At 44.8% G+C, this 27,266-nt stretch overlaps 1 protein-coding gene across 1 annotated transcript in view; it reads left to right on the forward strand.

The window, feature by feature from the left end:
• Positions 1-8,838: 8,838 nt before the first annotated feature.
• The window catches only part of WNT3 (Wnt family member 3), a 50,582-nt gene continuing 32,154 nt past the window's right edge, over positions 8,839-27,266 (forward strand). Inside the window, exon 1 of the mRNA XM_050911814.1 lies at positions 8,839-8,918. Within this exon, the coding sequence (XP_050767771.1) occupies positions 8,839-8,918 (80 nt within the window). The remainder of the gene's footprint in view (positions 8,919-27,266) is intronic.

The following is a 27,266-nucleotide window of genomic DNA, read 5'->3' on the forward strand; positions in this document are numbered from 1 at the left end:
GGAGGAAATGGGGGCGGCGCATTGCAGTGAGGGGAATAATGGGCTGAAAGAGGTAGTGATCTGCCCTGCAGGGATGGGTCCCCAGGGCAAAGGGTGCAAAACTTGTCCTAGATTTTTTTTTTTTTTTCTTTTTTTTCCTGAGATCCGAATGTATAATTGCAGGAGGGGACAAGGGGGAAAATGAGCCGAAGACTCGTAACTGCAGAGGCCGGTCCCTGTGAGCAAAGGGCCACATGTCTCCTTTTATCGCCAGCCATAATTCCCTTCTTGGCTCAAAGGCGGCTGTGAAAAGAGCAGGACTGGTTCAAACTTCCTTGGGGTCTCCGTGGCAACCAGCCCTGCAGGAGCCTTTTCTTCCTTTCCCCCCTTTCCTCTTTTGTTGTTGTTGTTGTTGTGTCATTAAAACTTCCCGGATTGAATCCCCACCAGGCTGCTCCGCAGGCACCGCTCCAGACCTCCTGCCTGCCTCCAGCCAGCTGCCCTCGCCTTTTCTCATCCCCTGGACCAGCAAACCTCAGACCCAGCCCAGCAAAGCCCAGTCCAAACTCAGCCCCAGCCCAGCCACAGCTCAACAAAGCCCAATCCTAGCCCCAGCTCAGCAAAGCCCACCCCAGCTTCCCATCGGGATATTTGTCCCTTCCCCCTGACTTTGTCCCTCCCCAGCATTTTGTCTTCTTACAGTTCAGCCCAACATCCTCATAGTGATCAAGCAAAAATTGTGATTCTTTGATCTTTGAGGCTGAGCTGTCTCAGAAGGGGCATGGGGCAATCCAGATCTGGCATCTTTGCTCTGCATGCTGACACATAGCTGAACCAGGCCAAGTCTGAGCAGAGCCCCTCTTGCATCAAGTGTTCGGGCACAGCAAGGGCTGCTAGGGATCTGCGGAGCACCATGCCCTTGGACAGCCAAAGTCTTGGCCATGCACAGCAATGCCAGATCCAGCACAGATCTCATACCCACTCTGTGAATGCAGGTGATAACCCAAGATGCAGGAAAGACTGAGATCTGTGTCATCAACCCCTACCTTTGGCAGTACCATTAGCATGGGGAGTGCAGCTCCTTGGAGCCATGTAAAAAAGCAAAAAATATTGCTTATACCTGCTCTTGTGTTGTGCTGGCTGTGCTGGACTATGACACTTCCCTGCTGGCATGCTCAGGACTGGGGTGTGAGTAGATGGGGACATTATAGATGGTCACTGCAGCCTGGGCAGGTGGCAGAGTCTCAGCAAGGAGAAGGTCTCCAATCCTAGCAGTGCTCCAGTGGCAGTGCCTATCCTTACCCTACAGCATGGCTGACCAAACAGCCCAGGAGATATGCAACATTGACGTAAACGCATGCAGCTCCTTTTGCTCCAACAGCACAAGCACTTGCCTACATCAGAGGGCCCCATGATTTCCAGCTACAACATCGTGGAAAGTCACAGCCTGCAGCAAAAAATAGCTGGTCTCATTTTTTACCATGTGTTCTCCAGCCTCCAGGATATTGCTAGGCTGGAGTCCTGGGGAAGGAAGGAAGGGAGAGGAATGACTCTGCTCCCTTTGCTCTCCATCCCTGCCCCCCATCCCCGGGATGCATTCCTCCAGATGTCAAAGTAGACAGAGCTGTCTTCAAACAAGCCCAAGACCTGGGGCATAGTTTCTTCATATGCTCAGCTAGTCCAATTAGTCAGATTTACTGCAGTTGTGCAAGGCAGCTCAGCCTCTCCTGTAGAGCAAGGCTGCTCTCAAACACATAAGGTGCAAAACTGCCCTTCACTACACAATTTCAGAGAGACAACATGCACTAGCCTTACAGTGCTTTTTATAATGGACCTGTTCCCCAGAAATCTCTGGGACTTGCCTTGAGGCTGCTTCCCCATCAGCAAGGCCTTATATACCTACGACCACTGATCTACACACGCTCATCAACCCTCAGCCATCTATGCTTGCTCACATTCACCTACGTGTAGACCACATACATACACATTGGCAGTCAGGGCTCTACACATACTCAACCATCCTAGTCATACCTCTCCTGTATCCTGAGCTATTGCTTCAAATCGATGAAAAAAAATCACATTATTGTGCAAGAAATCCTTCTGAGACCTTTTCCACTGGGCATTAGCCTGCCCAAAATGGCTCACATGAAGACTGAACAGAACCCTAAATGTTACCCGGAAATAATTTTCCCACTAACAACTGATGGCTAATGGGACAGGTGTCCTACTCTACCAGACTCAGATCTCCCTTTACTTCAGAAGAGAGTAGGGATGACTTGGAGTAGGGATGACTTGGACAGAAGAACAGAAGGTTAACAGAGAAGACTTTAAAGCTTCATCACAAGCACTGCCCCTTTCTAAGCCCATTGCTGAAGCAGTGTCCCCACATGATGCAATGTGGGCCAACACTATTTCAGGCAAAACTGTGCCAGTCAAACGTCATATTTATGTCTTTGTATTTACTGAAGTTTGAGACGGGTTTCATTGCTAGCCCTCTGTGCTCCAAGTAGCCATAGTCACTAAAAAAACATGTGTCTTCGGGCTTCATCTGGTGATCCTTTTTCTGAACATCTCCATGGCAAGATAGAGGAAAGATCTGAAAATCTAACCAGAGTTTGAATTGTGAGATGCTAAAGGAATTTAAGTAGGTAACAGTGAAAGAAGGATGTTTTTAATCAAAGTCTGTAACAGCTCCAGTTCAGTGGTACCCAGGCACTGAGACAAACTGTCCTTAGAAGATTTCTGCCTTACTGGCAATAGTGGACGAATCAGCAGTCAGCGTTTCCACTTCACATATTTCCTATGATCCCCTGGCCACAGAACAAGATATATGTGAATAAAAAGGAGGAGAAAAACTAAACCATGGGGAGCACCATTTATTATTCATTCTGCCCTTCAAATACAAGGACTAGGATTCCAGTTCTGCTTGTATGTTCATCTGCTCACTGTTAATTATTAAGTCTGTGATTCATAGCTGTCCCTTGATGTTCTAGCTCAGGTCTGCACAAACAGAGGGTGAGACAGTTCCCTCCTGAAGGAACTAATAGGATATACACAGAAGCAATTATTTCCCAAGTTTTACAAGCAAGAAATACAGGGACAGATAAGGAACCTGAGCCATCAAAATCATATGAGGAGTCATCGGCAAAGTTGAGAACACAACCCAAGTTTCTTGAGTTTGGATATGACAACAGGTACTACAGCAGGTTACTCCACCAATGTTTTAAAAATGTAATCTTTTGTTTCTAAACAAAAAAAAAAGACAGAAGTCCCTCTTCCTTAGCTACAAGACCTTCTGGGATATTGAAGCAAAAGTTTGGTTCAAAAGAGTTTCAACCATCACTGGAAGACAAAAAATATCCTACGTTCAGGATTTCTATACCATGAGCTTAGAATAGTTTGTAAAAAACGGAGTGAGATAAGGCTATCTGCAGAAAAAATAAGCCATAAAGTTATTCCTAAAACACCAAAAACAATGGTAAAGGGTTTTGCTAAACTCAGAGCTTTCTACTGCCATCACCTCAACAGCCACCAGACTTTCAGCTAGAGCCTCACTTTCCTCTGCTGTGTCTTCAGCAAAGAGAAGACACATACCTGTGTCTTCAGCAAAGGGAAATTTCAAAAAAAATACCAAGTAGAAACAACATCATGATGCTCATCTGAACAGGTGAAGATCTGTTTTCCTGTAACAGTGGATACATTTCCCCTGTGGCTAACTGTCCTGTAGGCACCTAACAGCTTTACACATGCACTGCAGGCAGTGCTCCGCTGGACATAACAGGCAGGCAAACGTGAACGGCAGCCTTCCTGCAACCCCACATAAGCTATAAGCTTATTGGGAGGGAGCATTAAAGCTTTGCTGGAGTAAACATGGAGATGAGGCACCTAACAGGAGTGAGGGGTATGCTAGGTCGGTCCATGCAATGTCAACATGCTGGAGCATACCCTCCAGATCATTGGTGGTAGAGCACATCGAGAAGATACATGGAAATGCACAAAGATGTTCCTGTCCAAAGATCAGAAGTGATGTAATATCCATTGAGGCCCTTCTTTAAATCACTCTGCTCAGGTGCTAATGCAGGATTGCTGTTTCCAGGTAATGATTGCCTTGGTGTGCCCAGCTAACATGAACTGAGATATGAAGAACCAGAAACAGCAGAGGAGGACAGTCTGTTAGAGCCAGAGGGAACACAAGGATCTAGGAGAGAGGCAATTTGGCCAAGAAAATGAGGAACAGGTGAGTTTAGAGAGAAATGTTATTGTTACCAGTCACAAGTTAGCAGTAAACACAGCCCTCAGAAACACACAGGATTTCAGTAGTTTAAGATGGAAGGGACTCAGATGGCTCATTCATGCTTTGAGGAAGGATTTTGTCAGCTCTTTACATACTTTTTAATAATTATTTACTTTAGGATTGATGGCTAGAGACATCAAAGGACTAATTTGCTATTTTACCTCCACTTTAGATACTAAGACCAAAATTTGGGTCTTCAAAACAACAAACTCAGCTGCTTCTAAGAGTTGAAACCCCTTAAAAGACCATGGTCTGGAGGAACCCACCTTCTCAGTTTCTGCTTCTGGCCATGCCCAGAAGTGCCCAAATGTGCAATTCAACGTCTAGCACCCAGCTAAGCCACCCTTCACCGCTGAACCAGAGTCAACCTGCAAATCAAGCACTCTGATGCCATTGCTTAGTGCTGCACCATGGATCACGTCTTGTACATTCCCTGCCTTCCTCAACACACCGAATCAGATGTCTAAATCCCCTCTGTCAGGTCATCCCTGGTCATCCATCTCTTGCCCTTCGCTGTGCGGTTTGAGTCATCCTCTTCACATCACGCTGACCCTAGGGTAATTCTACCAAGGGCAGCTGAACCGCACCAGGCAGGGTTTGAGTTCCTGGTGTCTCAGACTCATCAGTGGCTCAGTATGTTGAAATGCATGCTGAGAACAAATCCAGGAGTCTCCGTGGTCCCGTCACCTTCCCCAGGCACTTGGTTTCTTCCTGCTGGTAGATTCTGACGGAGAAAGGAAGAAAAGCTAAAAGAAGGAAAAATTACAAAAGTTAGAGCACAGAGGGGAAGGAGAGGCATGTTTTCAGTGTGATTACAATGCTCCTTTGCTGGAGTGTTGTTAGAATAAACCAAAGGATCCCTTCGGATGCCTTGGCACCTACAGTGGTTGAGTTTGCAGTACCACAATGTTAGCACAATACAGAAGGACCTTTATACTGACATTGTAAAGGCAACAGGACTTTTCTTGAGCAGCCAAACCTCTAGCTTCCTCAATTTTTTTCATTTCTGGGCATATTGAAACTGGTCTATAAGAGTCAATATTGCCAAACTAGACAGACTGATGTGATTGAAAAGACCCTCAGTAAATAAAACTGTCAGTCAGCAGCACAAGGAGGTATCTATGAGTGAAATTTTGAAATTGTACTCTTTTGGATAACTGTCATTTGCTCTTAGAAATTACATTTAAAATTAATGTTTGCTGTAGAACTTATAAATATTTGTTCAGGCTAGCATGAAATATCCCCAGGATAATTTTAGCATGTACGCATCAGATTTTCATTTCACAGCAGAGAAGACTGAAAGTACGTCTGTTCATTTCACAGACAACGTAGTCTTCATCCCTGTGAGACAGGTCATACTCCTTGGTGAGACATGCCTGCCATTTTAAGGCCTTGGGGATCCAGGCTGATACAACCAAAGACACAACTGAAACCTGCCATTGTTTTTCTACTCATTTTTCTACTCATTTCAGTGGGAGAAACTTGGAGCCAAGAGTCACTATGAGTCACATGTGAACAGGGTTAGAGACAATAAGGACCTTCTACTCACAGGATCTCACAGGATCTCCGAGCTAAAGCAACTGCAGACACGCTCAAAACACAGTCTCTTCCCAAAAGGTAGGACAACATGAATGCTTTATGATGCTGGGACAAACAGTCCATGATGTTCAGAGCAGACAAAGAGAGCAATGGATGGGAGAAGTTAAAAGGTGTGGGAGGACAGGTAACTCGAGAAACTTCATCAGATACCTGTCAAAGTTTATAGAGAGCTTTCCCTTGACTTCAGTGTGCTTGGGATCAAACCTTTACCAACATGCTGTTCATCTTTCAAAACCTGTCTGTGGCCACATCAATATGATGTTGGGCAGTTACTGGGGTGTAGGTGGCTGCTTTAGCATCTCTACTGCTTTTGTAATGCAGCCCTTCCCGAGGCAACACTGAGATCTCTGCCCAATGCACAACAGCAAATAAAGTTTCTGGGATTAGGGTCTTAGGTCACTTTCCCCCACTTGGTTGTCTGCAGAGAAAGCACTTTGTAGCTTGTTATTGGCTTAATTTATAAATCCTAGCATCAAGAAATGGATAAAGAGCACTTTGTATTTTTCCCCAATGTCTGATGGACAGGAACATCCCAGCCACCAAGATGATGGTCTCCAACCAATCATTCAATTCAGATTTCAAAAGCTTTCCCCAACTGGACTTCCGTAGTGTTGGGGATTTTTTGTCCTGTTCCATGGGATGTCAGTCACCTGTAGGATCACCTGAGATATCTCACTTCAGTCTCTCCTTTTGCTGCCTCTTTAACAGTTGGACATTTTAATGACAGAAATTCTCTCGCTCAGTACTTTTAATTCTTACTATGTTTGTGCAGCTCCAAAACATCCACCAATATAGGTACAAACCTGTGTAGCAATTTAAGGTTTGCTTTTGCTAGATAGACTTATAGGCTCTCTAGTGGCAATTCACATACTCCATGGCTTACTTTAATCAGTAAGTTAAAAGTGCCTGTGACCATTCCCTGGCACTGGAACCAGAGAGACAGGGACACAGGACCACCTTCATCCATCCTGCTAAACTCACTTAACCTCCCGAAGAGGTGGGTCACATCTTAAGGGTCTATTTGAAATAGTTCCTGTTCCACACTAACCCCAAATTGTGACTAAAATTTCTTCAGGGCTGTGCAAGTTGGCCAGGTCAGGCCCATGCTTCATAGCTAAAAACACGGACAATAGATCTGGAGAAGATTCCCAGGCAGTGTTGAATTTAGTGGAACAGATTAAATCCATGTGTCTCCAAATGCTCATTTGAAACTCATTGCTTTCTTAAACCCAAGTGATTGTGTTCAATAAAACATCGCTGAGTGCCAGGTAAAGAGATTTGCCAGGATAGGCTACAACCAATATACCCTTTGGGATTTGAAATCCCACAAGAGGCACAAGCCATGTTTAACATCTATGATGGGTCATAGACAGCTGGAAAACCCATTGGACTAAGCCTGGAGAGGCTTGGCCTCATAGTCCTTGCAGCAGATGCAGGGACTGACAAAGAGGTAAGGTGCAGAGCGAACAGCTGGTGGATGTCCTCTCTCCTCTCTTGGATGCATGATGGCCAGGAAACCAATTACCACTTATGAGAACAGCTCTGCACTAACTCAGTGTCCAAATACACCAAAATCTGTAAGAACTGGGAATCAAGACAGAGGCGTGAGGCAGGTGCATCCCAGTAACTAAAGAGCAACAAGGACTGCATTTGTACTCAGAGCCTTAATATCAGGAGAAGGTCTATAACTTTCAAAACCATGAGATGCATTGCACTGCCCAACCTTGGACCTCTGTTAGAGCCATTGCTCTCAATAAATTGATTTGATAGCTACTCCTAAAGCACCCAATCTCCAGGTGGTTATAAACTGGGCAGCTCCACTGCAGGCAATAGAGCTGTGATTGTTGAGGGTGCTTTATGAGCAAAAGCAACTTTTTTGACTTCTCCCATTTCTTTGTCCCATTCTGTTGAGTCATCCCCTCGATCTGCTACTCTGACACAATAGCTCCTGTAAAAACAGTGTTTCTATGCAATAACAAGGATTTTCAAGGAAAATCTTTGTTGGGTCTATTTGCAACATGCAACCTCTTTAGAGAAGTGATACTGCTTGTGATTTTTTTTTTTATTATGTGTGTGGGTTTTTTGATAATATTTTCATCTTTCTGCATCCAGAGATGCACTTCACAAGAAATTCATTAATGAGACATCTTCCCGTCTGCCTGCTCCACTCTCGCTATGACATGGCATTTTTTCTCAACAGAAAACCAGGCTGCCATTGCTTCCCCCCTCCATCCATCCCACCCACACACTTTGAAAAACCTGGGCAGTGCAGATTTCATTTAAAGTTTATAATCAATTTTGCCCACATGGCTCACATCAACATTTTCAAAGGGTTATTCTGCCTCTTTGGTGCTCCCATTAGCTCTGCCTCCTGCAAGGGTTAATGTTCACCTCCCTCTCCATCTAAAGAATAAATTGTCTATCTCACCCCCACCATGAGATTAAGCGCAATCAGAGTCACCCTTCACCCTTACCTTGCAAAGTCTTGGCATGCCAAGCCAGAAGCAGGGTCTGTGCATCCTGGGTTTCTAAGTGAAATTAAAAATTAAAAATTAGAAAAAAAAAACCCACCAAAAATCTCACTGCCCCAGTAAAGTCTCTTGCAAAGAGGGTTTGACTGTGGAAGCGAGGGCTAGGAACAAAGTTGTGGGGTGGAGGGGGAGGAGAGCATGATTGACAGCCCTGAGCTGAGACTCATCCCTTACCTTGGGCCATGCAGTCTGATTGGCTGCCTGCTGACATCCCCAAGCCCTGCACTTTTTAATAGACGCTTTTGGATGATCTACAGGGAAAAGGCTTGGAGAGGTGTGTTTCTGACAAGCCAGAAAGTCATCCGCACTACAAGGGACTTTGTTTAACTCTTTTTTTTTTTTTTTTTTCCTGGAAGGAGGGGGATTCTTCATTTTCGCACTTAATGTTTTTCTGAAAACTTCGCTGAGATTTTCCCCTTGCACCAGCCTGGACTAATGGATTACCACCTGCTTGGACTAATTTTATCTTTTCTCTTCAATGGCACAAAGGTCTTAGCCGGTTACCCAATTTGGTGGTAAGATTTCTTCTCCTTCTTCCCTCTTTCTATGATTGATTAATGAATTAATTAATTATTAGCTATGGGATTTGTGTATATGCGTGTTCCTTCCTTTTCACCCTTCACCCTGCTGAGCTGGCCACGACTGCATGTTTGATTCTAAGCATAATTTCTTCAGATTTGACCGGTAATTAATGAAAAGTTTGAGGGTTATTTTTAAAGGGCAATGTCTAGGTTTCCCTTTGCACAAATGGAGTCTTCCCCACCACTCTTAATTTCTCCATTTTCGTCACTGTAGCAATAGGCATTTGTTTTAGATGTAAAAGGATGTGTTTTTATTTTCTTGTGCAATAGGAATTTTGTCTGTTGCATGACTGTGTAGCAGGTATTTTCTTCCTTTCCATTAAACTGTGATTGATCTTTTAAAAAAAAAATTAATTCTATTTTGGTTTTGGCTGCTGCAGTTTTTGGACTTCTTTCTCTTCTTTTGTTGTATTCTGTCATGTGAATTTAGTCCGGCAAATAAGCTGAGAACGCAAATGGCACCTGAGAAAATATTCATTAGTAAAATTCCTCAAAGATGGATTTTGTTCTTTTTAATTATGGAAATGTCACTTATTTCCTTGCACCAAGAATAAAAATAATTTTTAAAAGAATTGGTTATATCTTACAATGTGGCTGATAAGTAACCTGAGTTACTTATTTTAAAAATAAATATAACAGTATATAAATAAATATATTAACAAAATGTAATTGGAAGCACTTCAGAACAAAAAATACAGAATAAAACATTTCAGGTCATTTAAACACAGCAGACAGCGAGTTGCATAACAGAATATTTCAGTTAATTTCTCCCTTTATCATGTAGGATTTCTTATTGGAATATATCTCATTAAGTTTCTGTATGTGCCAGGTAGGGGCTGTAAGCCTAATGATCTGTAGGGCAAAGAGGGAGATGTTGGAATTTGGTGTTACTGAGATTCTTGGGCTATTTTTGTCTTTCCAGAAAAGTCTTTTTTTTTATTACTGAATTAGATCCGTTCAGTGCCAACATGGAGATGGCAAGAAGTAGGTGGGAGTGAACTTGGAAATGGACTGCCATGTCTGGGAATATTTAGAAATCAGAAGGGAAAAGCTGAATTTTTTTAATAATCTGCTTATTACCGTTGACTTTGAGAATGAAAATGTGCAGTTCCAGTAGAGAAAGACTGAGAATACAATGAGAAGTCCACGCTCAGGAAGCGTTTAAAAGCTACGCAGGTTCATGAAATGGCTAAATCACAGCATGTTTTCCTCAAGAATTAAATTATTTCCTCGCCCTGAGCGTGGCTGCCTAACTTCAGGACCTAAGCCTGGGGCAGGGGAGCCTACTGAAATATAGACAGCATCACTTTGATTCCTTACATCCCTTTTCTCCTTCATCTGGGGACCGGCAGGTCTGAACAGGGGTGCGCGGTGGGTTGTAGAACAGGTCAAAATTGCATGGCTGGATCTAAAGGCAAGAATCTGCATGGGGCAACGATACCGTGCCGTGACATCAGCTCTCCCAGGGTCTCACCAGCTCCTGACCTGCCTCAGGCTTTGATATAAATTGGGATTTAATGCCCAAATCAAGGAGGATTTTGACTCTCTGAGTGAGGAACTGAAATCTTCTTGACAAAAAGGTCTGGGTTTTCCCCGTGAAGCAAAAATGTCCCTGTGAGCAAAATGTCTCTCCCTGTTTTCAGGAGAAGACACTACAGACAGGTGTCTGCCCCCTGTCCTTGCCTTCTCCAAAATCCCTACAAGTTTCACCCGAAATGAATAATACAGAGGACATGTAAGACAGAAACACCAGGGGCATGGCAAGCAGCATCCATGGGAAAGGAGGGAGTCAAACAAGCTATCCACAGAATTTCATTGAATAGATCCGCATCTTGCATATTTTTTTGAGATTCTGGCAATATCAAAGTGCCAGAGAGTCTTCACTGCACTGAAGGGATGTGATAAGATGCCCCACATAGGGCTGAGGGGCTATCAAAAATGGCATAGGGTTTTAGAGGTTTCTTGAAGGCTGAGGGCGCAGAAGGGCAGAAATGTCTGGGCCAGGGCTCCCCGACTGCTCAGGCAGAGACAATGCTTCCCACAGCACACAAAATTAAATATCTCCTTTGGTCCCACTGAAGGCTTTGAATATCTGCTCTGTGGAGCTGAGATCTTATGTACAGTGTGCTCTAGCATGATGTGATATATACTCTTAAAAAAAGCATCCTTTTCAAGTTGTCTTCATGATCCTCTGATCTTTAGGCAGGCACAGAGCAGACCTTGGGGGATGAGTCCCACTTGCAGGGTTCAACACACCCCAAAACAGGTGGAGGGAAGCAAAGATGGGCACAGCATCAGCCCAGTCCCCTGAGCTGGGTTCCTGCACCCCTCCAGGCCAGGCTGGACCGGAGATCATCAGTACTTCCTTATCCTCAGCTAAACCCACCTCTGCTAAATATGAGACCTTCAGGAAGACTGTTCATCTTGCAGGACCCCAAGACTGCTGACAAATAGTGCCTGGTCCTGCTGGTGCAACCTTTCTGGGTATTTTTCTATTGTATAGGGAATATTTTGGCAGCAAAATCAAAACAGATCATTTCTGCTTTGGGGCATAAATGGGAAAAACATTTATTCCTGTGATGAGGAGGAAGTGTCTGAATGTACACAAGGAAAAGAAGTGCAATGAGAACAGGGTCTCGGCACTTTGTAAGTGGGTTTAGGGGTGGCTGGAATAATCCGGCTGCTCCACAGTGCAGTCAAACAATGCCGGCAAGCACGGCATCGATAACAGTGCGGTGGAAGGGATAAAAGCAAAAAGATGAAGCTGCTGAGGGTTTGCACTGAGTTGTATTTTTATTGAGGGGCCAGGGAAGGATGCTGGCCATCTGGTTATATTATCTAGAGAGAGCATAACTCAACAGCAACCCTCCAGCTTGCATGCCATCATGTTGGAGCGTGGATCCTGCCCTTGGCCTCAGTGGTGAAACATTACATGCAAGGCAGTGAAGCTCAAGCCATCAGCTCTTGGCATGGGGAGCAGTCTGGACAGACGGCATGCAAAGGGAAGGACTTTGTGGTGCAAATACAGATCTGCAGTGTCCAGGCTTGCTGGTGGCAGCGGGAGGGTGGAGCCACTGGGCTGCAAAGCCAAGAGGGGAGGTTGCAGTCCAGCCTGTTTGATTGCTAGCAACTCCCTGACATTGTCCTGTCCCCAACCAACTAGCATTTTCCCAGGCAAGGTCCAGGGGTAGCACAGAGTGTAGATGTAACCTTCAGTGAGCAGGGGTGGTATTTTGCCATAGGTCCAACCCTTCTTCACATGCTTCCGTCCTACTACAGCAGTGAAAAGGAACAAATGGGGCACAGATGGGAAAAGGTCATCTAAATGCTGCCTGCAAGAGTGCTGACAAGAGGAGCTGAAGCCAACAAAAGCTTCCTCAAATATGTGTCCAACACTTATGCTGTCTGGGTTACTGCTGCTAAAAGAGAGGCAGAGAAGGAAGAGATGGAGAGATGTAGTGAGGCCATGGAAACCAGAACTGCTGCTCTTCCTGACCCTTCAGGGATGGCATGGATGGAAGCGAAGTGGGCAGTGGGGCCGTGGCTGGCACTCCAGCCCCACAGGTAGTAGTCATGGGTCATGCTAACATCCTTTTTAGGTGCCAGCAGAAGGGATGGTGGTGACACCAATCACACCTGCAGTCATCTTTTTAATTCCAAATACCCTAATGACAGCATGGATAACAGAACATGTCTGAGTCATTGGGGTTGGGGGGATCAAGGTATGAAAGACAGGTCAATGCAGCATATAGACAGACAGATGGATGGGCCCAGAGCTTTCTGGTAATGTCCTGAGAGAATTAGATGACCATCTAGCCCATGGCCAGAGCTGAGTCAGTGCAGGCCAACAGATATTGTGGCCCAGGAAACAACTAGAAACCGCTCCCAGGATGCTAATACATGTGCAGGGGCTGAAGACGACCATCAGGGAGACAACTCCACCCATGAACTGAGAAGAAATATCAAATGCTCTCCTCTTCTATGAATATCATTCACCAAGAAGTCTTGAAAACCTCTGGTGTGTCACTAGCCTGGAGGAAGGAGCCACATTTGGAGTCATCGGTGTAAACAGGGAGTAAAAAATTCAGCCCCACTCCTCTCATTGTTCCTCAAGACATAGTATTAATAGGTCACTGCCCATAACTGTGACTCTTACTAAGTGCATCTTCCCATCCAGCATTCGTTGGCCTCTAAGCAGATGACTTGGCAACTGGAAGAATGGTTTTGTCCGTCATATGTTATTAAATTTTATTTCTAACCCTCAGAAATGTTCTCAGGGGAAGCTGGAGGCTTTGGCAGCTGGCTGAGGATCCTAGTGGCCTTGGGCCCCCAGGAAGAGGCAGACAGAAACTTAAAAACATGTTCTCACTGGTCCCACAGTAGCTTCCTCATTAGGAAAAACCTGTATGTGAAAATCATTTGCATGTAGATGTAGTCTGAGGTGACATGTAACTTGTCTTCTTTAGCTTTCAGTGTCTCACCTTGCTGGAATGAATGGGAGACTTCATTCTCTTGGCAGTCTTGTTTTTTTCATTCTCTGAAGGTTCAAAACATTTACATCCTGTAGCCTGTGTTTTGTTATAGGTATGTGGCCCTTAAAGCTTTATTCAGAAGGAATAAAATTGCAGTGCAGCATCAGACTGCAAGAGTGGATTTCCTGATGCAAATCCAGCTGCTGTAGCGCTACAAAGGAAGAAAAAGACCCCACATATAATTCTCCTACAACTTAAAATGCAGCTAGTTTGGGGGAAAAATGACTAAGGTAATGATGGAGTTTGTCAGTGACGGAGCTGATGACACTTACCATGCAAGCCCAGAGGTGCTGCTCTGGCTCCTGGTCTGGCATACGAAGCAAAAGCACCTCCACCAGCAGCCTGCACTGGCACATGAAGCTCTGAACTGGAAGAGCTGACGCGTAAACCAGACATCACCTTCTGCTGACGCTGCTGGGGGGTGTTAACACCCACCGGCGGCTGGTGGGTAATGCCGCAGACGGCTGCCCCTAGATGTGTCAAAGCTTGTCTGCCAGAGCTGCAGGTGAAGCTACCCGGGGATTGCAGTGAGGCCAGAGGTAATGAGGAGAGATGCTGGGGTGATGTGTGGCTGCTCATGAAAAGCTGTCAATAACTAAATGGCCACAAGCATTCAGGATCTTGTGGTTTTAAATGTTTTATTCAGCATTTTCTGCAGCCAGGCATGGCCAGTGGGAATCCATATCACCACCTTGCCAAATGGGATGGTTAGTCCCTGCCATGAAAGCAAGAGCTTTTCAAGATGGAATTCAGATTCATCATCTGTCCTGTACAGCAAACACACATGGGCAGCCCTAATCATTGCCAGAGGAGAGTTTCTGAGGATGTATAGCCTTGTGAACCTCAACATACCCCAGCTCTTGGCAGAGTGTTAGCATGGCCAGGTAGCATGTCTTGTCATTTTTTTCTCTCCCCTACATGGCAGAGTGCAGTGCAGTGGAGTCCTGAGTTTGGCAACAGCTTCAAAATGCTACTAGAACACAACAGTACAGAGCAATAAGAAATGTACGCATTTTCCTAAATATCAGGAAGTCTCATTCCCTCGAAAACTAACCACTCATGTCTCCTGGAGTGTCCCAGCCCCAGGGATCCACTCTGTCCTGCAGGGCCAACACAAGCCTGGAGCCAGATGAACACAGGGAGAAGGGCTCTGACTCACATAAAGACTTAAAAGTGTTTCTGCCCTTAAGCCAGAAATCTGTTACCATTCTTGTAACTAAATTCAGAAGTAAATTTAAGTGGTCACAAAGAGCTTTTAAGAGGCAATTTAATTGTAAAGCGATTACTTTTCATCTCAATCCTTCATTAAAAGCAGCATTTGACAAAGTGAAGCACCTGCCTAAGGGACCCCATGCAAGAGCACTGGAAATTCAGGGAGTACTTCTGGCCACCTGGTACTCTTAGCTCAGGGCTGGTTGCGAGGTGTTGGGGATGCTGGAGGCCACCAAGCAGTTAATTCACATGCCAGATGTTCTACATGCTGACTTGCTTCCCCAGCTATACGTTAACATTCACCTTCATGTGGTCAGGTAGAAACTTCACACCCCACTGACACAGTTGTGTGTATGCAGGCAGGGAACCGGTGACGGTGGTTACCAGCAGGAATATGAACTCACAGTTGTGCTCGTCTCAAACAAAATGAACTGTGTGCTGGGCTACATTGGGAGGAGGAGTGTGGGCAGCAGGTTGAGGGGAGCTGTCATCCTCTGTTTGGCATATGAGGCACCTGTAATACTGCGTTGAGAAGTGTCCCCCCACCAGCTCAAGAGGGATATAGAGAAACTGGAGAGTGGCCAGTGGGTGCTTCCAAAATGGTAAGGATCTGGGGCACATGGCTCACCAGGAAGGGTGGTGGGACCTGGGCTCATTTAGTCTGGCCAAGAGCAGACTGGGGGCTGTTCAACAGCAGCCTATGGCTTCTTGAAGGGCCCTTACAAATATGATAGAGCCAATCTTTTCTCTGTACTGCTGAACAATATAGCAAAGGGCACTTGCCACAAGCTGGGACTTCAAAGGTTCATGCTTGCATGAGGAGACCCTCTTTGCTCCAGCGTGGTGTGGCCCTGAGCCAGGCGCTCATGGAGGCAAGGAGGCACTGTCCTTGGACATTTGCAGGACTCAACCGCACGAAGCCCTGATCACCCTGTGCTGGTGCTAGGGAGTGTCCTACTCTGAGCAGGTGCTTGGACTAGAGACCTCCAGGGATCCTCTCAGCCATTATATCTGTGACTGTGATACACCCTTTGCTGAGGCCAACAGCAGTGCTACAAAAGATGCAAAGTGTTAGACAGGTCCTAGATTACTCAATCCCCAGCATGGATTGAGTGGGGCGTGGGGCCTTCGTTAGGACCCTGAGCACAACTAAGCAACTCTCATCCATGTGACAGCCCAAGGCTGGCTGATGGCAACATATGGCCCAACACAGTGCCAACGAGAAACCTGATGGTCACTCATGTCATCCCTGCTATACGCTACACGTCTTCTGTGCCCAGATATGAGTCATTGCCAGTCCAACTAGGTCATGACAGGTCTTTAGCTAACGCTTTCTCACTGCATCTATCTTGGCTCTGTTGCCCTCCAGCTCCTGTAGTGCAGTCACTGCTCTATTGGGTGTGTGAGCCAAGGAGAGATGCAAGAAGGGCTTCAGTCCTTCCTCCCTCCCTGCAGGCACAGTACGGACCTGGGCAGTCTGAGCCCTCAGAGGACATGACTCTATGGACATTAAATCACTTCTGACTTTTAAATTACACTTTCATAATTTAGCTGACACTCTCAGGGCACTTGATTTCCACTGCTGTCCTGGAGGCCAAATGAACACTGCCCACATACTCACCAGGGCTGGTAACCAGGAGGTAGAAGGTTATCTTCCACCTGACATTGGCGATAGGGTCTCAGTGATGCTCATCAGGCCCTTCCACTGCCAAGTCAAACAGTTCAACCTAAACTATTGGCTGGATTTTGTATGGAAATGCAGGAAAATGTCCATGTAGCCAGTTTTAAAGAACTAAAAAGCAAACTTCAAATACAAAATAATAAAGATCAAAGAATTGTGCTGTGTATTGAAAATACGCAGATATAATGCACAGCACTTTCAATTACCTCCGTCATGTATTCAACTGAAAAATGTCTTCATCTGATGTGTGCTACAAATCTCAATTTCTAAGGCTTACCAGCAGATAGGCCAGCCATCTAGAAATACACGTCATCTACTGTTCAGACACAGAAGCTGTTGGTCCATCTGCCAACAGAAATCTCAATGTGAGCAAGAGTGCAGTACCCCTCTTGCATCATGAGAACCAAGCTGCTTTCATCAATGCATGCTTAACATACAGAAATCATAGTCAGTTGGGTTAGCAATGGTATTTGTTTAGATATGTCTCACTGCTAACACTCTCTTAGCATTGTAGATCTGATTTGCATGACTTGTGTTGAGCCAAATTTGGCTCAACTTGAGCCTGTTTTGAAATTTTTGCCAGGCCTGAGTGAAACATCCTAGGCACGTCTAGTAGGAGTCTTTTAGTAGCTGCTAGTTGCTGTCTTCCCACTGACTGGTGTTTGGTTGGTTTTAATATATGACGGTGTCCTGGTTTCGCCTGGGATAGAGTTAATTTTCTTCCTAGTAGCTGGTATAGGGCTGTGTTTTGGATTTAGTAGGAAAATAATGTTGATAACACACTGATGTTTTTAGTTGTTGCTAAGTAGTGTTTATACTAAGTCAAGGATTTTTCAGCTTCTCATGCCCAGCCAGCAAGAAGGCTGGAGGGGCACAAGAAGTTGGGAGGGGACACAGCCAGGACAGCTGACCCAAACTGGCCAAAGGGATATTTCATACCATAGAATGTCATGCCCAGTATATAAACTGGGGGGAGTTGGCCAGGAGGGGTGTATCGCTGCTCAGGAACTAACCGGGCATCGGTCTGTAAGTGGTGAGCAATTGCATTGTGCATCACTTGTTTTGTATATTCTAATTCTTTTAGTATTATTATTTTCATTTTATTATTATTATTATCATTATAATTATTTTCCTTCCTTTCTGTCCTATTAAACTGTCCTTATCTCAACCCAGGAGGGGGTTTTTTTTTCGATTCTCTCCCCCATCCCACTGGGTGGGGGGAGTGAGTGAGCGGCTGCATGGTCCTTAGTTGCCGGCTGGGGTTAAACCACAACAGACGGCATATCAAATATGAAACATTTTTGAGCATTCAAATAGAAAGAATTCTGGATTTAGAGTCCAGCCATTCAGCAATGTGGACACACCCGAAGTCCTTGATGAAAGTCAAGGCCTTTGTCCATCCAAGATCTACTTCTGAGTAGCTATTATCATTTTTACATTATGAAGCTCATACCAAAGGCTTTTTGAAGATGGATTTGTGGATTTTATTTGTTTCCATATGGATATGACCATGTCTCAGGAGGTACAGTTAAACCTGAAAATAAAAATCCAGTAGGCTGGCATTCCTTCTTTTACTCTTAGTGTCCTAAAGGCAATGGCTCTAAACGGAGCTTGTAATGGAAATCGTGCTCAACCTGGCATAGCTCTAAAAAGTTACAAGCTACTTCTCAAAATACTAATCTATAGCAAGAGAATTGCAATGGGATTTCTCTCCCAGAGAGGTAGGATCCTACTGTATGCAAATCACCAAGGCACAGTCTGCTGCTACCTCTCTATAAGGTAGACCTTCAGAAAGTCTATCTTAGGTCTGATCTTGGAAAGGATGAAATCACCTGGTCTCTTTCCTCTGTTGGTAGATGGAGACATGCAATGACTGCAGCCTAGACACCTATTTTCCACTGGCTGTTGTTGGGATGAGACAAATTTGATGTTCACCACCTCCTGCATATGTCCATAATCTCATTCTTCTTCAGTTTCCAATACCACTCAGTGGATCTACCAGTGATTTTCCTAAAGGATCTGAAATGGGAAGGATTTGTCAGGAACTTGGCTGTATAATTTATATATCCCATATATAGACAGTTATAGTTCATGTTTCTTAAATTACTCAAAGTTTAATTTTAGCCTTCTATTGGCAGATGCAATCTTATTTTTGCTGACCTCATCTGAAGTTCATTTTGTATCTACAAATGGAAGTGGTTTAATATTACTCAAGTTTGTAGGTAATATTACAGTGATACTGGATGTAATGAAAATCTTCTGATATCGGGCTATATTATTTAAGGTTGTTTAGCTGAAGTTTTCAGGATAAAGGCCATATCCAGACTGGGCATAGGCTGAGAAACACTGTGTTGTGATTAACACTTAATGCCTTTTTAACATTATCTGTGCATTGACTGGGTATGATTTGCAGCTTTTCCTATGATAATATCTGAAAAGAAAGCTTAGAACTAGGCATATCTTGAGAGTCCCCACCTCTTCCAGTCCAGGAGCCCTCTGTTTCTTACCATTTACACTGACTAGGAGTGTAGCCAGGACTCCTTAAAAATTCCAAACTAACCCCAAAACAGAAGGTATTTGCGAACCACTGGGTAAGACAGTGGTCCTTTACAAATATATCTCGTCTCCCTTGTCTAACACATTACCCTAGCTAGAAGATGCCTCTTTCCAGATCATACATCCAGCATATTTAGTAGACAGATAGGCTAGTGCTGATGCAGGTTGGTCAAGAAAACCTCCACTGTCACCTAGGAAAGAAAATGCAAGCCATCCTTGGCTGAAAGGGCTTCTACTGCACAGGCTTGAAAAATGGAATATTTACCCTGTAACAACAAAAATGTTGATCTCCAGGACTGTTAGTGTAGTTCCTTTGCCATCTCTGAAAACATGAAAGAACTACGCTTTGATAAGCAAATTTGCTATGATAAAGGAGCCAAACTCTTTCTAATTCCTTTTCTAAAGATAGGTCTCCTGATTTGCTAATTTGCTAATTTGTCTTCTTCACAATTCTCTGAACCTATCTGGTTTTGATTAATCTTACAAATCTAATCAAGTCTAACTGGCACCTTTCCCAGTACTTGCACCTTTCATTTTTGAGTGAGAAACACTTTCCCTGAGCCCCTCTAGCATTGCGTTGGCTCAGACACCAGAGATCTTCCTCCATCTTTTCAACAAATAGACCCTCCAAGTTTAAAACAGAAGGGGTTAGTGTTAGGTGATAAAATCTTGATTTTTTTATTCTGATCCCATTTCTAAGTCTCACAGTCATCCAGTTTTCCTGCAGTTACTTTCTAGAAATTGTGAAGAATTCTAATTAAGAAATTTGCAGTGATCCTTAAAAAATGTCACAGGGGCTTTTCACAGCTCCAGTAGAGTCCTAACAAGTGCCACGCAACTCCTTACTCCTCTCCTCCCATGGGAGATATCTGCAGTGCAGGTAGCTTCATCTTAGCTAGTCGCCTTAATGACAATGGCACATTTGCAGCATGGATTTTATTTGCAGAGGTCTAAAATGAGATGAGTGCCTATTTTGCTCCTTGGACTACAGTGGCAGACCAGGACAATGGTCTCAGCTGAAATGTCTGCAGTCCATCACATGACTCCCATCATCTGCATGTACAATACAGCTGGGTCCAGACTTATCTGCAAACCTCACAAAATTATTTATTTTCTTGTAGGAGTTACCATTTCAGCCTCCAGCCCAGATTTCAGCCAATAGCACAGATATTCCATGCCTCAGCCACGCAATTCCCTCATCACTGATCTGTTTTTCACCTGATTTCCTAACACGTGCTTCCTGTGACCGCTGATGCTTTCAATACTTACAGGGGGTTTTTTTTGTTTTCATTGTTGCAAAAGATTTTCAATTGTCTTTTTAAATTCTAACTGATTATTGCATTGTATGTGCTCTGGCCTCATTATCTTTGGTAACAACCAAATCACCTTTAATAAGTTTTTAATGAAATCCATCTGATTTCTGTTTGACAAGTAGTTTATGTAGTACACTGAGTTACGGTTATCTCTATATTTTAACTTTTCATTTCAGTTTGATCATTTTTACCTGTAAATCTCCTAAAAATAAGATCTCCAGAAACGAAGATCTCCTTTGTGGCTTTTGTGGGGCATGGTCTGTTGCTTCTGTTTGGTTAAGTAAGAAAGCTGAAAGAGTCTGGGAGCTGATATAAGCCCTTACAAAAAAGGAGCCTTTGCCTCAAACTAAGGCAACAGTGGTGCAATGTTCAGAATCGTAGTTTTGGAGACTTAAGTTCTACCAAAACCCCTGAAGGAGTCTGACCCCATGTCTGGGGGGTCACACACTTATCATGAACAGTGGTCTCGTGCTTTGGGGGCAACCCTTATTCAACCATTGATCAGATAAATGAGAGCTTGCACAGAGGCACTATGAGGAGAATTAGGAACAGCCAGACGTTAGGGAGACACACTGGTGATAGCGCTATCATCTACGCACTAAATGGTCTCGTTCTTGAAGTTCTTGAAAATCAGCCTTTTATACCCAGAGGACACAGATGAGTCTTCCCAGATGTTCAGAAATTACGTTACTCCATTTAGCACAGCTGTTTCCAGAGCTGAGGCAGATATGCATTGCCATGGTGGTGTCTCCCACCACACCACTAGTACTAACACTACGCCACTTACCTGCACTGCAATAACTGCTTTAGTTTAGTCCAATTCAGGAGGCCTGGCTCAAAGGACTGTAGTTACATTCGTAACAAAACAATGCAGTACCCATGGTCTTAATGGTCTATGAGTCTTGAGTCTTTGGTGTCCACTCCTGCCGGAGTTTTAGTTGTGCTTCTCTCTTCTTCCATTCAGCCCAGCAGCTCTGTAATCCAGCATCCCGAAGCTGGACTGTGAAACATGGCTTGGTGACAGCTGGTGAGGCTTGTCCATGGATTAGGTTTTGGTGGAGAAAACACTTCAATTCTACTTTGAGCCTTGAGGCGTTGGCTATTAGGTGTGCATTAGTTTTGCTGCATGGGTGGAAACTATACACAAACTGGAAAAACAGCTTTCTGATGTGGTTTTGAATATTGTGACTTCAAGACTTGCTGGTAGCCCATGAGAAATGAACAATTGGGTGTAAAAATCTCCACTGAGTACTGGAATGACTTACATTAGAAAACTTTTTTGTAGGAAAGGATGTAGATGTTCAAATAACATTTGCTTCCGGGTTGTGTTTGTCGTGGTTTAACCCCAGTCAGAAGCTAAGCACCATGCAGCCTCTCCCTCACTCCCCCCCAGCTCCCAGTGGGATGGGGAGGAGAATTGGGAAAGAAGGTAAAACTTGTGGGTTGAGATAAGAACGGTTTAATAACTAAAGTAAAAAATAATACTAAAAATAATAATAATGAAATATAATAATAATAATAATAATGGTAATGGTAATGAAAAGGAATATAATAAAAAAGAGGGGGAAAAAAACCAAAAAAAAAACCCCAGTGATGCACAATGCAATTGCTCACCACCCGCTGACCAATGCCTGAGCAGCGATCCGCCCCTCCCAGTCAACTCCCCCCAGTTTATATACTGGGCATGACACTCCATGGTATGGAATAGCCCTTTGGCTAGTTGGGGTCAGCTGCCCCGGCCATGCTCCCTCCCAGCTTCTTGCACACCTGCTTGCTGGCAGAGCATGGGAAAGTGAAAAGTCCTTAACTTAGGATAAGCGCTACTTAGCAACAACTAAACCATCAGTGTGTTATCAACATTGTTCTCATGCTAAATCCAAACCACAGCACTGTCCCAGCTACTAAGAAGAAAATTAACTCTATCCCAGCTGAAACAGGACATGTTTTTAGCCTTTGTTTCTTGAGTCATATCAAGCTCCAGGGTATCACTAATGAATTTTCAGTAATAAGTCAACAGCCCAGTTCTGCCTGGCCTTGCACATTATGTCACATAATAGAGGGTCCCCATCCCTTCACCCAGTTCCCCAGGACGCTTTGAACTCAGTTAAGCTCAATATAGCTGGTATTGGCCAGAAAAAAATGCCAGATCCCCAATGATTAAAAAGAAGAAACTTCTTGGCAATAATCAAACCTGTAAGAAAAGGTATAATTTTTCAGATTGATTCTTCTCTATTCCTGACCAAAAACTCTAGGAGGAAAGGATATTTGCCATCACTCCAAATCAGATTATTTGTTAAAAAATATGGAAAAGGTAATTTTTTACATTGATAAGGAGTTGGCAGTAGAGTTTTGCAAGGACACACACTGTCCAACATATTGAAAAGGATTGCAATGGGGGAACAGTGATGTGATGAAGTTTGCAAATGTAACACATTGCTCAGGATGGTCCAACATAAAGATGACCACAGAAGACAGGAATGGATGACACTCACTGGATAATAAAAAGGCAGATTAATTGCAAATGACTGTGAAGTAAGGCAAATTGGGAAAAGGATCCCAAATCTGCACAACATTGATATAGGTTAGACTTTCTATTACAACCACCTTGGAAACGGACATTATTATGAACAGTTCTTTGCAGTTGGTAGTTCAGTGCTCAGTAATCAACATGTAGAATTGTACAACATCTATAAGCTTTGCACCTTGCTGCTCTCTCCCTTGCCCAGATTTTTGGGACCATGTTGGTTGATAGGTGATAGAAAAGGTCTGTTAGGAGCTGTTGCTGGATTTGTTCTCAAAACAGAAAATATCACCATGTCATTATTTCAGTCATTATTTATGTTATTATTGCATCCTGAGGTCTGTTTGCAATCCGATCATTGCATTTCCCAAAACTGTTATACAAAATGAGAAAAGCACACAAGCAAGCCAACAGCAACAAGGAACTAGAAGGGTTGAATGTCTTCAGATGAGGAGACAATATTTAGATTTGCGGCTTGGAGAAAGACAATTACAAGTGAATACAACACAGATCTTGCAGATCATGAATGATGACAAGAGTGTGCCTAGGAAAAGGTGTTTATTTCTCAGGATATAAGAACCTGTTGTGGGTTAATCCACGTAGGCAGCTAAGCACCACACAGCCACTCACTCCCTGCCAGCAGGATGGGGAGAGAATCGGAAGGGTAAAAGTACAAACACTCATGGGTTGAGATAAAGACAGTTTAATAGATAGATCAAAAGCTGCATGCACAAGCAAAGCAAAATAAGGAATTCATTCAATACTTCCCATTGGCAGGCAGATGTTTAGCCATTCCCAGGAAAGCAGGGCTTCATCGCGCATCATGTTTACTTGGGAAGACAAATGTCATAACTCCAAATGCCCCCCACTTCCTCCTTCTTCCCCCAGCTTTTCCGTTAGTTGGTAATTTATCATACAGTGGGGTCTCTTCAGCATGAGTCACCTCCCCTGGTGATGGTCCACGATGTCTGCCTTCTCGCCAGTCCATGATCACTTCCAGCATTCCTGGGTCATCAGGGTTTCCCATTCAAGCCCGTGATCAGTGTGATCCACTTACTCCATGTAGCGTCAGTTGCATGACGCATAGAGGGGACCCTCCCTTTGAACGTCCAGCCCAGCACAGGCAACTGAGGTGCCAAGAGGAACTGTGCTTCAGTACCAACTCCTTCTGAAGAGGCTCAAACCCCTTCATATGCTGCTAATATTTCTTTTTCATTTGGACGGTGTAAAGCACATTTCTCACATCTTGTTCTGTCTGGACTGGCCCAAGGGCTACCGCATGAACTATCTCCTGTTTAATTCATTCAAAGGCTTATTGCTGCTCCCTAGTGAAATTATTGGCCCTTGGGTTTAAAACTAACTGAGAGAAGTGTGCAATTAGATTGTGGAACTTGTTCCCGGGAAGCACTGTGGAGACTACATATACCGTGGGGTGAGAAGTGACTTGGAGAAAATTACTGAGAATCACTCCACTGGTAGTCCTTAAGCATCATAGTCCAGAGCTAACCTTCAACTCAGGAAACCCCACTCCCATCACTGCTGGAACCTGCATATACTGGGCAAAGCCATCTTTTACCCTTGCCTTGTTTCTCATGGTGTTTCCCTACATAGCTGAGATATTACTTGTGAAGGAGGCAGAACACTGGCTACATTGACCTTTGGAGCAGACCCAGTGCGTCAGTCGGTTCAGAATTTTCTGCAATATTCATGGCAGTTTGTGTCTCACATCTTTCTAGAGCCCAGCACCCCTCCACTCTGAGTGCTGCTTTGCTCTCCGTGGAAAGAGGATAGCAGAAGCGTAATTTTTCGCCACAATAAACCACCAGGACTAATTCTAGATCTGGTTTCCAGAAGATTCAATTCAGCTTTTCTGTGTTGTATCTGACATAAAACACTTTATCCAGTTCATCCAGATGAGACAGAACTAGGTGCCTTTTAGTCTCAGCTATACTGCCCAGGGTGGGCAGAGCCAAGCTCAGTGCGAGACCATGGCACCCACTGTCTCCTCCTAGGCCAGGGCACGTCCTTCTTGGGGTAACCTCAGGCTGTTTATAGGAGCAGAATCACCCCTGTTATCTTCAGTCCTGGTCTCAGGGCACAATGAAGGACTCTCCAAAGAAAGGCAGCCCAGGCATCCATCTTAGATCACATCCCAAATTATGGGACAGCTGGGTGGATGTAGTAATTCTCATCCACAGTGTTCAACGGGATGTTCCCACAGTATCTGAGCATTGGGCAGATGCTTTTCAATGCCAAAGTTGGTGGCTCACAGTGGGTGATTTCCAGACAGTTGGCACTAACCACTTATTGAGGTTAGCCACCACCAAGGCCTCTCCAAAGCGACACCCCAAGCTGGAAGCATGGGGAGAGAGCTTGGCTGACCATTGGGAGATGACCAGCATCCCTGCTGGCCTGGGTGGAGAGGTCTCTTTTCCTTCCCTTGATTTCTGTGATGCTCCATTCTGGATTGATCACCTCCTCCTCCCTGGTAGGAAATGTTTCCCTCCATTGGTGGCAGCTTTGGGGAAGGAGGCAGAAAAGGAAGGTGAATCCAAGTGGTGGGTTATCGCTTTGCCAGGAATGCCTCACAGGCAGGACTGGCAGTGGGAGGGATGGCGAGGGGGCAGCAGCACCAACAAATGCGGTGGCCTTGGTCGCACACGATGCATATGCAAATCTACAGCCCTGCCAGGACTCACCGATTTGGAGCGAGCAAGTCTCCAAACAAATTTCAGCGTCTCTCTTTGGAGGAAAGGTTTTGCAGTGCTGAAAATCTTGCTGTGTTTATTGCGGTCACAGCCTGGAAGCCTTCATTTGCATATGCAAATCATATGCATTTATGTAAATTCCTGGGTGAATAATATTATCACAGTCCCTGCAGAATGAATTCTCTCCCATGGCAAATCACTTGATTGTGTTTTCTAAACTGAGAGTGACATTGCTTTGACCAGGCATTACTGAACATAACATTTATATCTGATACATGAAACAATAAAGGAGCCCAGTTCCTGGACACACACCCTTGTCAGCAACTTTATTCAGGCTGCGTTCATTAGGAAGAGAAGCAGACTCCAGCTCCCAAGCCCTGCCCCCTCCCCCCCCATCCTTCCAGCATTTGCTGGCAAATAAGTCAGAGCCGAACCGTGTGCGATGCCAAGACAAAGGGGTGGAGGCAGATGCCAAATCACTTTCAAGCCCATGACAGAGCCCTGAGTCACCCAAACTGGAGCAGCTCTCCCCGAATGGGCTCATCTTACAAAAGTGCTGTTGCTGCAGCAACACTAATCCACACGCCAGTGGGCAGAGAGATAATGTAAGGGATGCAACAGCAGATTCGTTTGCTCAATGCCATGCTCAGACAAGGGGAAATTACAGTAATCTAGAGGGATCTGTTTGCTCTGTTATGAAGCCCTTTGTTGTGGCGACTCCTCAGGCAAAGGGCTTCTGACATTAGAGGGAACTGGTCTTGGTGTAGGCAAGCGGCTCAGGTCTGACCCCGCTCTCTGGTCTCTGGCTGGGCAATCCCACAAACTGAGCGAGAGAGGGATTTGACAAAGCTCCCTTCACTGTCTGGGCTGGGAAAGGGACTTGTCCACAAGGCCACTTGAGGCCCTAAGGTCTCAGCTGGACCGTGCATCACATCCAGTCTGATTCGAGAAGCGTTCAGGTCCTGTCCCGGATCCCTCCCTAGCAATCGCTCATGTCACCAGCAGGCTCCAAGGCCATCAGTGCTACAGCAAAGACTCCTCTCTGCACACCCCTCCTGTCCTGATCTGCTCCAGGGACTCTCTTGCTCCTGCACTGCAGTAAGGAAGGTGCTTCTAGGGCCAGGCAGGCAGTGTGGTCGCCTTCACCAAAGCCTGGTAAGTGGGGTAATATGAAAAAAATATGCAAATATGAACATTGGCTGATTGGGTCAGTTGAGGAAATACCTCAGGAAGTTACACAAGATTTGGGGTGGGATAATTGTGCCTCTTGCTGCCCGCTCACTCACCCCATGGTCAAGCAGGGAGTGAAAGCCAATTGTCCTACCGGTGGGGCTGGAATTGGACTTTGCCAGGGCTCAGACTTGGCCGGCTCAGAAAGCAGAAGTAGGTCTGGGGAGGAAGCAGCAGTCACCCAACAATAAGGAAAAAGGACCACAAGAACAGAGAGGGGCTGGCAATGTGTTAGTGTGGAAGCATGATGGATGTGGAGGTCAGGACCATGCAGGAAGAGACTGGCTTCAAGGGAGTAAAGGCAATATAGAGACTGCAAAGAGGGTTGACAGTAGCAAAGGACATGGGGCCAGGCTGTCCCTTCAAGGACGTGGGCAGGACAGCTGAGGATAATGTACATCAAATGACTCAGGAGAGAAAAACAGAGCTGGGGAGACAGCTGGAGCTTTAAAGGGAGGGGACATGGCTCATGACACAAACAGCAAGAGATGCATGAAGACCAGGAGGTAGAAAAAGAAACCTTTCAGTA

This window comes from Gymnogyps californianus, chromosome 28 (genome assembly GCF_018139145.2).
Source record: "Gymnogyps californianus isolate 813 chromosome 28, ASM1813914v2, whole genome shotgun sequence".
NCBI lineage: Eukaryota > Metazoa > Chordata > Aves > Accipitriformes > Cathartidae > Gymnogyps > Gymnogyps californianus.